The 12,317-nt window shown below is 38.7% G+C and overlaps 1 protein-coding gene across 7 annotated transcripts in view; it reads left to right on the plus strand.

The window, feature by feature from the left end:
- The window catches only part of INPP5A (inositol polyphosphate-5-phosphatase A), a 320,002-nt gene that overhangs the window by 183,203 nt on the left and 124,482 nt on the right, over positions 1-12,317 (plus strand). For all 7 annotated transcript variants that reach the window (XM_081955467.1, XM_081955466.1, XM_081955465.1 and 4 more), the window contains exons 6-7: positions 2,148-2,251; positions 8,863-8,915. In XM_081955467.1, coding sequence (XP_081811593.1) covers positions 2,148-2,251; positions 8,863-8,915 — 157 coding nt within the window. The remainder of the gene's footprint in view (positions 1-2,147; positions 2,252-8,862; positions 8,916-12,317) is intronic.

Below are 12,317 nucleotides of genomic sequence, written 5' to 3' on the forward strand. Positions count from 1 at the left end.
GTTCAGTTTCATTATTCTTGTTCTTATACAAAATGATACCCTTCTTCTTGTTTTGTGGGGGTGAGGTTATTAAAGAATATTGGTTCTATAAATCTTGCACTTCAAAGCATAACTGCTATATAGCCTTCCATTTCCAAGCCTTCCATTTCTGTATCCAAAATACAGAAGGATATTGGCGGACTTGAATATTGAACACTATCTAACAAAATGAAATTCAATGGTGAACAAAGTAAGGTTCTACATTTAGGCAAGAAAAACAAAATTCACAGGTACAGTATATGTGGTACCTTGCTCAATAGTAGTAACTCTGAGAGGGATCTTGGAGTTCTAGTGTCCAATCACTTAAAAATGAGCCAGCAGTTAAGTTTTATCTTCATTCTAGATTTATTCATTTTTTAATGTCTTCTATCACCAACTTCAACCGTCATTTGACAGCAATATGGTTTGGGTTAAATCCTTTCTTCTTGTCCTCACCCACCAAAGGTCTATTTTATCCTGTATGTTACTCAGGAACTTTTCAGGAATAGTGCAAGATTTTTCCAACTTTGAGAAATAGTTAAAGTATATACCGTATTTTTCAGAGTATAAGACGCACCCTTTTCCCTCAAACAAAAGAAGCTGAAAATCTGGGTGCGTCTTATACACTGAATACAGCATTGTTTTGCCTCCTGAAACCATGCCCCTTCACCAAAATGGTCATGCAGAGCTTGTAGGAAGCTTTCAGAGAGCTCCTGGAGGCTGGGGAGGGCAGAAATAAGCAAAGAATGGGCTGTTTTTTGCTCAGTTTTGCGCCCCCCCAGCCCCCAGGAGCACTCTATAAGCTTCCTAATGCCCCCCCTTTTTTGACAAAAAACGGGGCTGTTTTTGCAAAAAAAAGGACCTTTTCTACCCCACCCCCCAGGAACACTCTACAAGCCTCTTAAGGGGTATTCATGCCCTCTTTTTTTGAAAAAAAAACCCGGGCCCATTTTTGCGAAAAACGAGCCGTTTTTGGGTGGTTTGCAGAGTGTAAAAACTTTTTTTTTAATTTGCCTCTTCAAAATCTTGGTGCGTCTTATACTCCGAAAAGTACAGTAAATACAAACTAATAAGATCTAGTTAGATCCACCAATGTTATGAAATTTGGAATTCTTGAAATTAATAGATCTTTTGTACAAATTTGGCTTCCAGAGATCCAGTACTGAATTTTATTTGCATTTTTTGTAATTATGGTGTTTGTGATTTTTATGACTTTATGAATATTTTTTATGATTTTAATGATAGGATCTAGGCTTTTGCTATTTTACTTTTATTGTGCATCACCCAGAGATCCACAAAATGGGTAGCCTATAAATCATGCAAATTAAATCAGTCAAATCTGCCATTCTTACCTGCAATTTAAACTAGTAAACTATTTACATAATAACTTCACTGTTAATGCATGTCATGCCTTCATACCATACTTTGGCCTTTTGCAAAGAATGCGCTCTGAATATAAATGGTTGGATATATTTCATTTTTCAAAACTATGAAACATCCTTTTGCTGGAATAATGTATTTTAAGATATCTTTTAATTTAGGTTCCTCATCCCCAATTCTGTGATGAACAAAATTTTATATAGCAGTAGCTGAAGTTGGAGAGTACAAAAGACAGCACCTAATTCTTTCAAAACATAATACACAGTTTTCGAGGACTGAAAGCATCTATTGGAGTCTGACAGTTTGAAATATGGAGTTATTGTAGAATATGAGAGTTTATACATGGAAACTTCCATATTAAAGAAGAAATTTAAATCCTCATTTAGATCCACTAATTCTACAGACATTCTACATGATGGGGTTAAATGAAAACACCTGATAAATTAAGGAGAATATCAATCTACCAAAAAGGAACAGAATATTATCAATTGAGGACTTTGTGCATCTTTTTTGTAGTATTGTAGAAATATTAATATAACAACATTTATCACTATCAACATGAAATGTAAAAAAAGAATTATTTCATTTTGATTACTTTTTAAGCGCATGTTTCAATTGATTTTTTATGGAGGCATCTTAATTTGTTTCCTTGGATGTTTAGTACTTATCAGTTCCTTAAATTAGTATATTTGTTTTCTTATACTAGGCATATTAAAACTGATATTCTAAATTTTCTTATTCCTTCTCAGCTAAGAAATACAAAAAAGTTACGGGGAAAGAGATCTATTCAGATACATTAGAAAGTACACCTATGCTGGAAAAAGAAAAGTTCCCACAGGATTATTTCCCTGAGGTAAATATAGACAAATAGCAATATTTGAAAATGAAGCATGTGGCACATTTTGATTGCTTTGAATTTTGAATGCTTTATTCATTTAATTGGAATTGTTTTTGAATCCTGATATAAAGAAAAGTATAGTCTTATCAATGGTTTTCCTTTTCTTTTGTTTACTAAAAGCTTGGGGAGAATTTCTTATTTATCTCTTATATATTTTATCTATTACGTATCTTATATATTTCTATTACAAATCACCCATCTTCCTCACAGAACAACTTTGGGTGTTATCACTGAGTTAAAATGCAAAGGTACTGGAGTTGTTTTGAAAACTTGTCCAGGCTCATATTGAGTATGAATTCCAAATGGCCTATTTTCAAAATGTCTAGATCTCTGAAGGTCAAACCATCATTTTAAACTTTAAAACTATTTCAAAATAAGCGACTATGTCCTATGCTCAGACCTTTTGGCTAACACATTCTGAACCCAGGTATTTCTGACTCTGTCAGTTCAAAACATATTACCGTAATCTAATCTAGCTATAATAATATGTGTCACTGAATTACGATTCAGCCAAGCCAGCCAAATATAGTTAATCAATTGGGAAGGATATTTGGCATGATGGTGACTGATCTGGCTTTTTGAACCAGGTGCAATGTTTGTTTGTTTTTCCATTATCAAACACTTTATTTAGATTAATGCAAATACAAATATATACATAAGAAATAAATAAACATTTGTGGCTAATCAATACAGCTTTCAATAGAACTAAATTTCATTGTGTGTAAGACTGCTACACTGAAGAATTTATGCAAACTGCACATTTTATATTCTTACCTGAAAGCAATATGATTTTCAACTTAGCATTACTATACTGTTGACACCATCTTTTAATGTACCGTTTATGTTCTTTTAGGGGATGCATGGCCCTTAGTTTAAAACAGATTTCTTTTTATTACTGCTGCTTAAGGGTGATCTAAAATTAATTACAATGATTGAGCCATAATGCAACTCAAAATAATTACAGCCCACTGCGTATAAAAGTAACAAAACTTTCCCTGCTGATTTATTGCTTTTCTTGGCTGTGCATGAGTCTCAAATGATGCCTCTGGGAGTAACACTCCAGATAATGTTAGGTCATTTTTAAGAAAGCAGATTTGTGTAGTCTATCAGGATTGAGTAATTTCCCCCCCCCCCACCTTCCATAGTGAGAAATTGGTTGTTATCATAGATCATGGATACTGCTCAAAGCTCTTGTGAAAGATGAATTAATTTCACTAATGCTTTAATGCAAACCTTTCATAGTAAAGGCTGTATGGTGATAACCTTACTGCAGTCTCTCCTTTCTCAATGATGATTTATGTTGTCTTTTAGTAGATGAAACTGCCTGTATTCACAATCTGTCTCCTGACTAAAGGAATCTTATTAACAGGAAAACTGGAGAGTGACTTAATATTGTATAAGGTGAAAGATGCTGAACTCATTTCTTGTGGCAGAAAAGAAGCTATATATATTCTATATTCTAGATAACACATGGTAACAGATAATCTTGTAGTATTTTGATATTTAATGCTTACTTGCAAGATGGCTCTGATTTCCTGAGGAAAATCACTATTTGGAAGTGTCTAGTCATAGTAATACCTGAGGATTGTTTTGATGTGTTTACTAGGGGTATTTTTTTAATGAGGAAGACTAATTTCAAGTATTAATTTAAATTGGGACTCTCTTGTTAGCTTTCATTCTGTGCCTGAATCAAAAGCTTCTTTTCCTATTAGACTCTATTTGCCTTTCTGTCTCCCAAAGAGTTTATTGTCTTTGAAAATAAAATGGTAAATAAGTACCATAACCAGAAAAGGAAAACATAGTGCAGACATCAACAGTGAGCACCTGGAGTGGTCATATACCGTATTTTTCGCTCCATAAGATGCATTCCCCCCCCAACAAAAAAGTGGATGAAAATGTCTGTGTGTCTTATGGAGTAAATATTGCATCATAGACCGTGAAGTGTGTTACCTCAGGGGTCCTCAATGGTGGACCAGTGCCGATCCTTTTGTGAATAGCAGCCAGTCTGCAAGGGCGGGGTCCTTTTACAGTGCTGAACCCTGCCTCTTCTGTCTTTGTCATTGCCCACTTCTTCTCTCTCTTTTCTGCAGTGCAGGAGTCAATAGGCAGAGGTGGCACATGAAAGGACACCTATTTTTGGTCATCTCAGGCTCCACCCCCTGCCCTCACTACACTGCTGCTCCATATTTGGTGCTCCATATTCACAGTGAGACAGCGCTCCATATTCATATTTTTTTTCTTGTTTTCCTCCTCTAAACCTAGGTGCGTCTTATGGTCAGGTGCGTCTTATAGTGCAAAAAATACAATAATTTCTCATATCAAAGACTCACATAAATGTTTATTTGGTTTATATCCCCACCCTTCAAAAGCACCAAGGTTCTCACTTTCCTTCAGAAGCTCCCAAGCAGTATACATAACTGTTTCTCCTCACAACGATTCTGTGAGAAAGGTTGGGCTTGTAATAATCCTGTAAATTTCCAGGGCGGATTTCTGCTTCTAGACACATTTGTTTTCAAAGAAGTACTTTCAAAATGCCCAAATATCTCATGATCACATGAGATGTTCATTGTAAGTAAGATTTAAGAAATGTCATGAGATTTTTGGTGTCAGAAAGCTGAGTCTCCAGATTTAGCAATCTTGTGAAATTTCAGCCTTCTGTGAAAAATGATTTGTTATATATGTATTTATAACATGGTAGAATATGATATCTTGCTAAAAAAAAATGCCAAACCCAGCAAAATGGTTTAAGACAGAATTCGCTGCAATGTTTTGGACCATCTCCTATAATGTGCTAGCATTTGTCTGTGAACTGGCTAAATTTCATGAAAGTTATAAACCAAATATTTATTTTAGCTTACATATTCTAAGTCTTCAGAGTGAGGTTTTACATGTCAAAACTGTAATTTTTAAAATGAATTTAAAATTAATTTGAATTCATTTTGCTTTGCTATTTTTGCATAATATTCATTATCATTTTAACAGAACCACCTTAAAACTATATCAAATTTTGTCAGGCAGCCATTATAATTCAAAGTAACATGGCATAAAATTGCATTTATAAGAATTGCATTGATGAGAAGAAATGCCTCTTTAGAGCAAATTAAAATTTGTTCAGTTAGTATTGTTTCTGTTTTTCTGACTAATTTAGGAACTGCCAAATTAAGGTTACTTCTGTCTTCTACAGTGGACATGTAGAGTGGGTTCATTCTGTAGACACAAATTTTGATTAGTTGCTTGCAACTTATTTTCAGTACTGCTGAAAATACTCTACATTAATATAATTTTGAACTAATGGTTTGTTGGGATTTGACCTTTTAAAAAAGATAACCTGTCTTTGAGAAAGGGGCAAAAATAATTATTGCTTCTTGATATTTCATCATATTTAGCTTTTTAAAAGAGACTAGCATTTTTACCCTAATTTAATCAGTTGGATGACATGCAGAATTAATGTTAGGTATAATCCAATTCAAAATTGAAACAGCTAATCAATTACATCCTCATTTCCAGTTGTTGGCACTGGAGACAAGAACAGCAACATTGTATTTCATTTTTAATATTTGTAAAAATGTCAAGTAACATTGATGCTATGTTAACCAAATGTTATGTAGGTATAACTCAGTTTATGACTAAATAATTTTGTGATCTGTTTTGCTTTTTTAAAAAAATAAGAGAAGCCTCTGTTCATTCACTCACATTAATAGCAGCATTGTGAGAGATCATTAGTCAAAGATGTTTGAAAAGCAAAAAGAAATATATGGTGTTAATATTTGAAAAAAAGAAAAAGTTTGACTGTAATCATTTAAGTGTTATATTGTATTAATTTGTCTTTCCTTCTTATGAAATGAATAATTGTTTGTTTGGGGCTCCCTTGTTTGAAATAATATAAAGTGCCAAAGACTATAGAAGAGATACTTTACCTATTTATATATATTTCATGGCTAGTGTCTATATTAATTTTCTGGTTTTTGATAAATCATTACGGTTTGAAACCAAAACAAACCCCAATTGGCATAGGGAAACATGTACAGGCACTAATAGCTTTTTTTCACCATCCAGCGTTATGACACACGGGTCATCTCTGGACTGGGTAGTGGTCAAAGTCCCTTCTGAGATGGAAAATTGTAAAACTGTCCCTACTTTCAGTGAATAAAACTGGAAAGCACTATGTTGATACAAAACATATAGCCAACCCAGGATCATCAAAGAACATCTGTATTTGGTTCTTGGACTTATGCTTGATAATTCATCAGAGAGCAGATCCATTCTTGGAGATGCACATTAAAATGCTGATTGACAATAAACAAGAAAAAACTTTGTCTCAAAAGCAAACATATATATTTAGCTGATTCATTTTTTAGTATAGTCAAGTGCAGGTCAGAGTAGCTAACGATTATTAAATGACCATAACTAGTAACAGCAAAAGAAAGAAGATACTTCATCCTCAAAACATTTGTCACAAATGTAGGCTGTCTTAAATTGCTGAAAATGTACATTTAGGACTATACAGGCTTTTAATTGTAAACAAAATATCCATTTCTAAAGAGATAATCCCTCGGGAGAACATAGGGCTATAGACCAGGGGTCCTCAAACTACAGCCTGGGGGCTGGATACGGCCCACCGAAGCCATTAATCTGGCACTGCCCCACCCACATCGCCCCACCTACCCACTGGCCCACACCATCTGGAGGCTGAGGAAGCCAAAAATGGGATGCACGGAGGCCAAAAACAGGCTCGTTTTTGGGTGGCAGAGTGGTTCTAGAGACCAAGGAGACCAAAAAGAGGCCCGTTTTGGCCTCCCCAGCCTCAAGAAGGAGAGAGGGAGGGAGACACACACACACACACACACACACACACACACACACACACACACCAAGGCAGCCATATTCCTTCACTAACCTGTTTTCCAACCCCAGGAGCATAACAAATTAAAGTTTAACTTGTATGTATTGTTTAATGGACTGCTAAATTGGCCACACCCACCCACTCAGATGGCCATCTAGCCACACCCACCCAGTCACATGACCACCTAGCAATACCCACCCAGCCAGTCCGGCCCCCCAACAGTCTGAGGGACCATGAATTGGCCCCCTGTTTAAAAAGTTTGAGGACCCCTGCTATAGACTGTGCTACCAGGCATCTTGATAATCTAGGACCGTGATGACAAACCTATGGCATGTGTCGCACCAGCTCAGCTCCACCACCCTTCTGCGTGTGCCTAGCCAGCAGGTTTTTGGGTCTCTGCTGCTCATGCATGGGGGATGGGGTGCATGTTGGAGATGCACATGCATGTGCGGGAGAAAGGCACACGTGGGAGGCTGCATGCACAGGGTCAGGGCACATGTGGGGAGTTGCATGTGCATCCAGGGGTGGGTCATGTACAGGAGTAATGCATGGAGCGGGGTGCAAATGGGGTCCCACACATGCGTGGAGTGGGGGGGTCACGTGCGCATTGCATTATGGTTGCGCAGGATTGGCTTTTGACACTCAGCAACAAAAAGGTTAGCTATCACTGGTCTAGAAAACGATTTACAAGGATATGAGAATCTAACAGGAAGGAAGAAGCAGTCAGACTTCATTATGAAGACAGAATTCAGATAGCATTGTTGTAGATTTAGGCCTTAGTTATTACTTATTTTATATATGTTTTTACATATTGTCATTTTAGTTAGGTTGAAGCCAATAAAAAATAAAACTTGCTGCAATCGGCATTTTTGTTAGAAGGTTATTCCAATTAATTCATAACTGTTTTTCATAAACTTGGAAATCTTTTCTCTATGCCACCTCAAATATAAGTTGTAATGAGTTGATTTGCTCTCGGGATGGGAAATTGCTCATCTTGATGCATGGAATGGCATATTATAGACATTTTTGCTACTTCAGCTCTATGGAAAGAGATTGGCAATTTCTATTTTCCCAATACTTATATTACATTATAATTTACAAGGAAAGACATGTTTATACTCCTACATTCTTATTCAGATAGGCTCTGAGACAATAAATATATTTGACTGGGGAAAATGACTTCACTAGAAATACTTCCAGTTCATCAGTAGCTATTTAATCCTGTATCTCTATTATTGAATATATTCCTTCCCATTTGGAGGAAAGGCTAAGTTTTGTATACTTTTCTTTTCCAGGATGTGATTCTGATACATGGGGGTACTGGAAAGGGGGAAGTGAGATAGGGAAAACTTTGAAGACCACATAATTAGATTGACTATGTATCATCACATTCTTGTCAATTTTTGTGACCACATAGATAGACTTTCTCTATGATGATCTGTTCTTCAGTTCTTCCAACAATGCAATCATCATTCCTGTAAGTGAATCCATTCATCTTTTTGCTGGTTGTCTTCTCCTCTTTCCCTCTTCCTGTCCCAGCATTAGAGTCTTCTCCAGAGACCGCTTATAATCCTGGTATTAGTGTATTATTAAGCCTCATGTTTTCTATAGTGTTCTCCATGAAAATAGTTAACACAATTTTTGTAAAACTTACAAGTAGACTCATTATTTACTGTTTTATATATTTTAATGTATTATTATTGTGCTTTATATTACTTTTCAGTGCAAGTGGTCCAGAAAAGGATTCATACGAACAAGATGGTGTATTACTGACTGGTACGTAATATGAAGGAGAATTGAACATCATATTTTGCATGCATGCCTAGTTATAATAGAAGACAAAGGTTTTGGAATATCTGGCGCATATTCCATCTAAATACTGAACCAATCTTTAGGCATTTTTCATTATTGAACAAGTTGTAAATGGCATAATATACATATTTGGTTTCGAGTTTATAATTTCCAGTTAATTCTCATGTGTGTATACATCTTGATTTCATCAAAAGATAGTGGAATAATCACGTACATTTAAGTTTCTTTCTCTCATTTATAATTCCCACCTTTTTTTCAAAATTTCATGAGCAACATTTGAATTTGCTTTTTGTTTTATCAACTCATTTTTCCACTTTTATGTAATAGAAAAGATAGCACTTTTCTACTTTTAAGAAATTCGAAAGCCTTCACAAATACTGCCTCAACTGTTTTCTCCATTACGAAGCTGGGAATCAATACATAAAACCTTCATTGCCTATCCCCTTTGGGGGAACTTAACTCTTAGAATAGAGAAAATATTAGAACTAGGCCTAAAATCTAATTTTTCGTCTTGGTTTTATCACCATAAAAAAACAGAAGTCTTTCTCAGTATCTGTCTCCATTGAGAAAGCCTTTTACACCTTTGCTTACAGACTTACTGGCATATCTTGAAGAGAGAGTTTATTGAAAACATCTCTGTCTCTGTGGTGCCAACCAAGTAGAGGACATTATTCTCTGTTCTCCACTGTTCTGTTTGCAATGAGATTAAGAGCAAATTATTGATGGTAGGTGAATTCCCAAAGCACTCAGTTGGCTTTGTGCTTAAAGTGGGACTACGGTTTTCTGATTTCTAGCCTGATACCTTAACCGCTACTATATGCCAACTTTCTTTCCATCATTCAAATTCTGAAATATTTTTTTAATTGACTAGATCTCATTTTGACTTTTTTATATCTAACACTTTACTATTTTGTTATCATATTTTATGTTAGTTTATACTGTTATGACCTTTGGTTAATTTATTAAGGCTAGTCACATGAAAATCAGGAGGGCTTAAATATTGCCACAATATTGCTACATTGTTTTCTAGATCTACTGTAAACTAGTATTTTATTTTCTTAATTTTTCTACAGTAGATATTGAAAACTTTTACTTTCTGGAAAAAGTTGAGGCAAAAGGATATAATTGGCATTTGTATTAGACTCCTAAGATATTATATTATCTTAGAGAGAAAATATGTAGATTTATTTATTTATTTTATTCTTCGCATTTCTAAACCGCCCCCTCTCCCAAAAAGGGACTCGGGGCGGTGTACAGTCCACACAACAAATAACAGATAATAAATACAAATATAAATATAACTATAAATATACGTATACATATGGGGGAGGTTAAAAAATTAAAAGAACTGTATAGAAGAATAAAATATGGCTCTAAAAGCCCTAAAATCAATTAGATTTAAAACACTACCCTTAAAATAACCAGTTGAGAGTATACTTCCAGGAGATAGCAGTTGTAACAATTATAATTATGCCAGGCCAGCTAATCGAAACAGGTGAGTCTTCAATTTTTGTCGGAAGGAGCGGAAGTCCATGGTGGTTCTAATGTCGGGGGGGAGGTCATTCCAGAGGGTTGGGCCCATCACAGAGAAGGCCCTATTCCTTGGTGCCGCCCGCTGGCATTGCCTAGTGGACGGCACCTGGAGAAGGCCCTCCCTGTGAGAGCGGATTGGCCGCAGGGATGCATGTGGGAGGATGCGATCCCGCAAGTAACTAGGTCCTGTGCCATGGAGCGCTTTAAAGATAGTAATCAGGACCTTGAAACGCACCCGAAAAACCACAGGCAGCCAGTGCAGCTCGCGCAGGAGCGGTGTTACGTGGGAGTATCTAGACCTCCCCATGACAACCCGCGCGGCCGCGTTCTGGACTAGCTGCAGTCTCCGGGCGCGTCCCAAGGGAAGCCCCATGTAGAGAGCATTACAGTAGTCTAGGCGAGACGTCACCAGCGCATGAGTGACTGTGCGTAGGGCATCCCGGTCCAGTAGGGGGCGCAATTGGCGCACCAGGCAAACCTGGTGGAACGCCCCCCTTGCCACGGCTGCCACATGGTCATCCATTGACAGCCAGGCATCTAGGAGGACGCCCAAATTGCGCGCCCGTTCCACAGGGGGCAATTGCTCGTCCCCTATGGCCAGCGATGGGGTCAGCTGGCTGAACCGAGGTGCCGGTAGCCACAGCCACTCAGTCTTGGAGGGGTTGAGTTTGAGTCTGTTGTCCCCCATCCAGACCCCGACGACTTCCAAACACCGGGACATCACTTCGACAGCCTCGTTGGGTGGTTTGGGGTTGAAATGTACAGCTGTATATCATCAGCGTACAGATGGTATTCAACCCCAAAACCACGGATGATCTCGCCCAGCGGCTTCACATATGCATTGAACAGAAGGGGCGAGAGGACCGACCCCTGCGGCACCCCACAAGAGAGTGGCCTCGGGGTCGATCTCTGCCCCCCTGTCAACACATATTGCATCCGGCCGGAGAGGTAAGAGTCGAACCACCGTAGAACGGTGCCTCCGACTCCCATCCCCTCCAGCCGGCGCAGTAGGATACCATGGTCGATGGTATCAAAAGCCGCTGAGAGATCTAATAGGACCAGGATAGAGGAACAACCTCTATCTCTGGCCCTCCAGAGATCATCAACCAACGTGACCAAGGCTGTCTCTGTGCTGTGCCCGGGTCGGAAGCCGGACTGGTGTGGGTCTAGATAATCGGATTCATCGAGGTGACGTGGAAACTGCTGCGCCACCACATTCTCAACAACCTTCGCCAGAAAAGGAAGGTTGGAGACTGGACGATAATTAGCTAGCTCCATTGGGTCAAGTGAAGGCCTCCTGAGTAAGGGCCTCACCACCGCCTCTTTCAAGACAGTTGGTAAGGATCCCTCACCCAACGAGGCATTCACCAGGCCCAGAAGCCAGCCTCGTGTCACCTCCCAGGATGCCAGTACCAGCCAGGAGGGACACGGGTCCAATGAACATGTGATGGATCGCAGCCGTCCACGCAACCTGTCTAAATCCTCGGGGGCAACAGAGTCAAACTCCTCCCAGAGTGGACTCACAAGACTCGCTGTTGACGGCCCGTCCAGACCACTGGAGGGGGCCCATCCGCTTCGGATCTGAGCGACTTTATTCTGCAGATATTCTCCGAACTCCTCTGCTCTTCCCTGTAAGGGTGCCCCCCGCGTCTCTTGCACCAAGAGGGAGCGGGTCACCCTAGGCAGGGCGGTTATCCGCAGACGCAATAAGAGCGGCACAATGTCTACGTTTGGCCGCTCTCAATGCCACAAGGTAGGTCCGTAAATAGGCTCTTACCTGTGTTCGGTCAGACTCGGAGCGTGAGGACCTCCACCTGCTCTCTAGACGTCTCC

The sequence above is a fragment of the Natrix helvetica genome, assembly GCF_964273705.1.
Source record: "Natrix helvetica genome assembly, chromosome: 5".
Classification (NCBI taxonomy): domain Eukaryota; kingdom Metazoa; phylum Chordata; class Lepidosauria; order Squamata; family Natricidae; genus Natrix; species Natrix helvetica.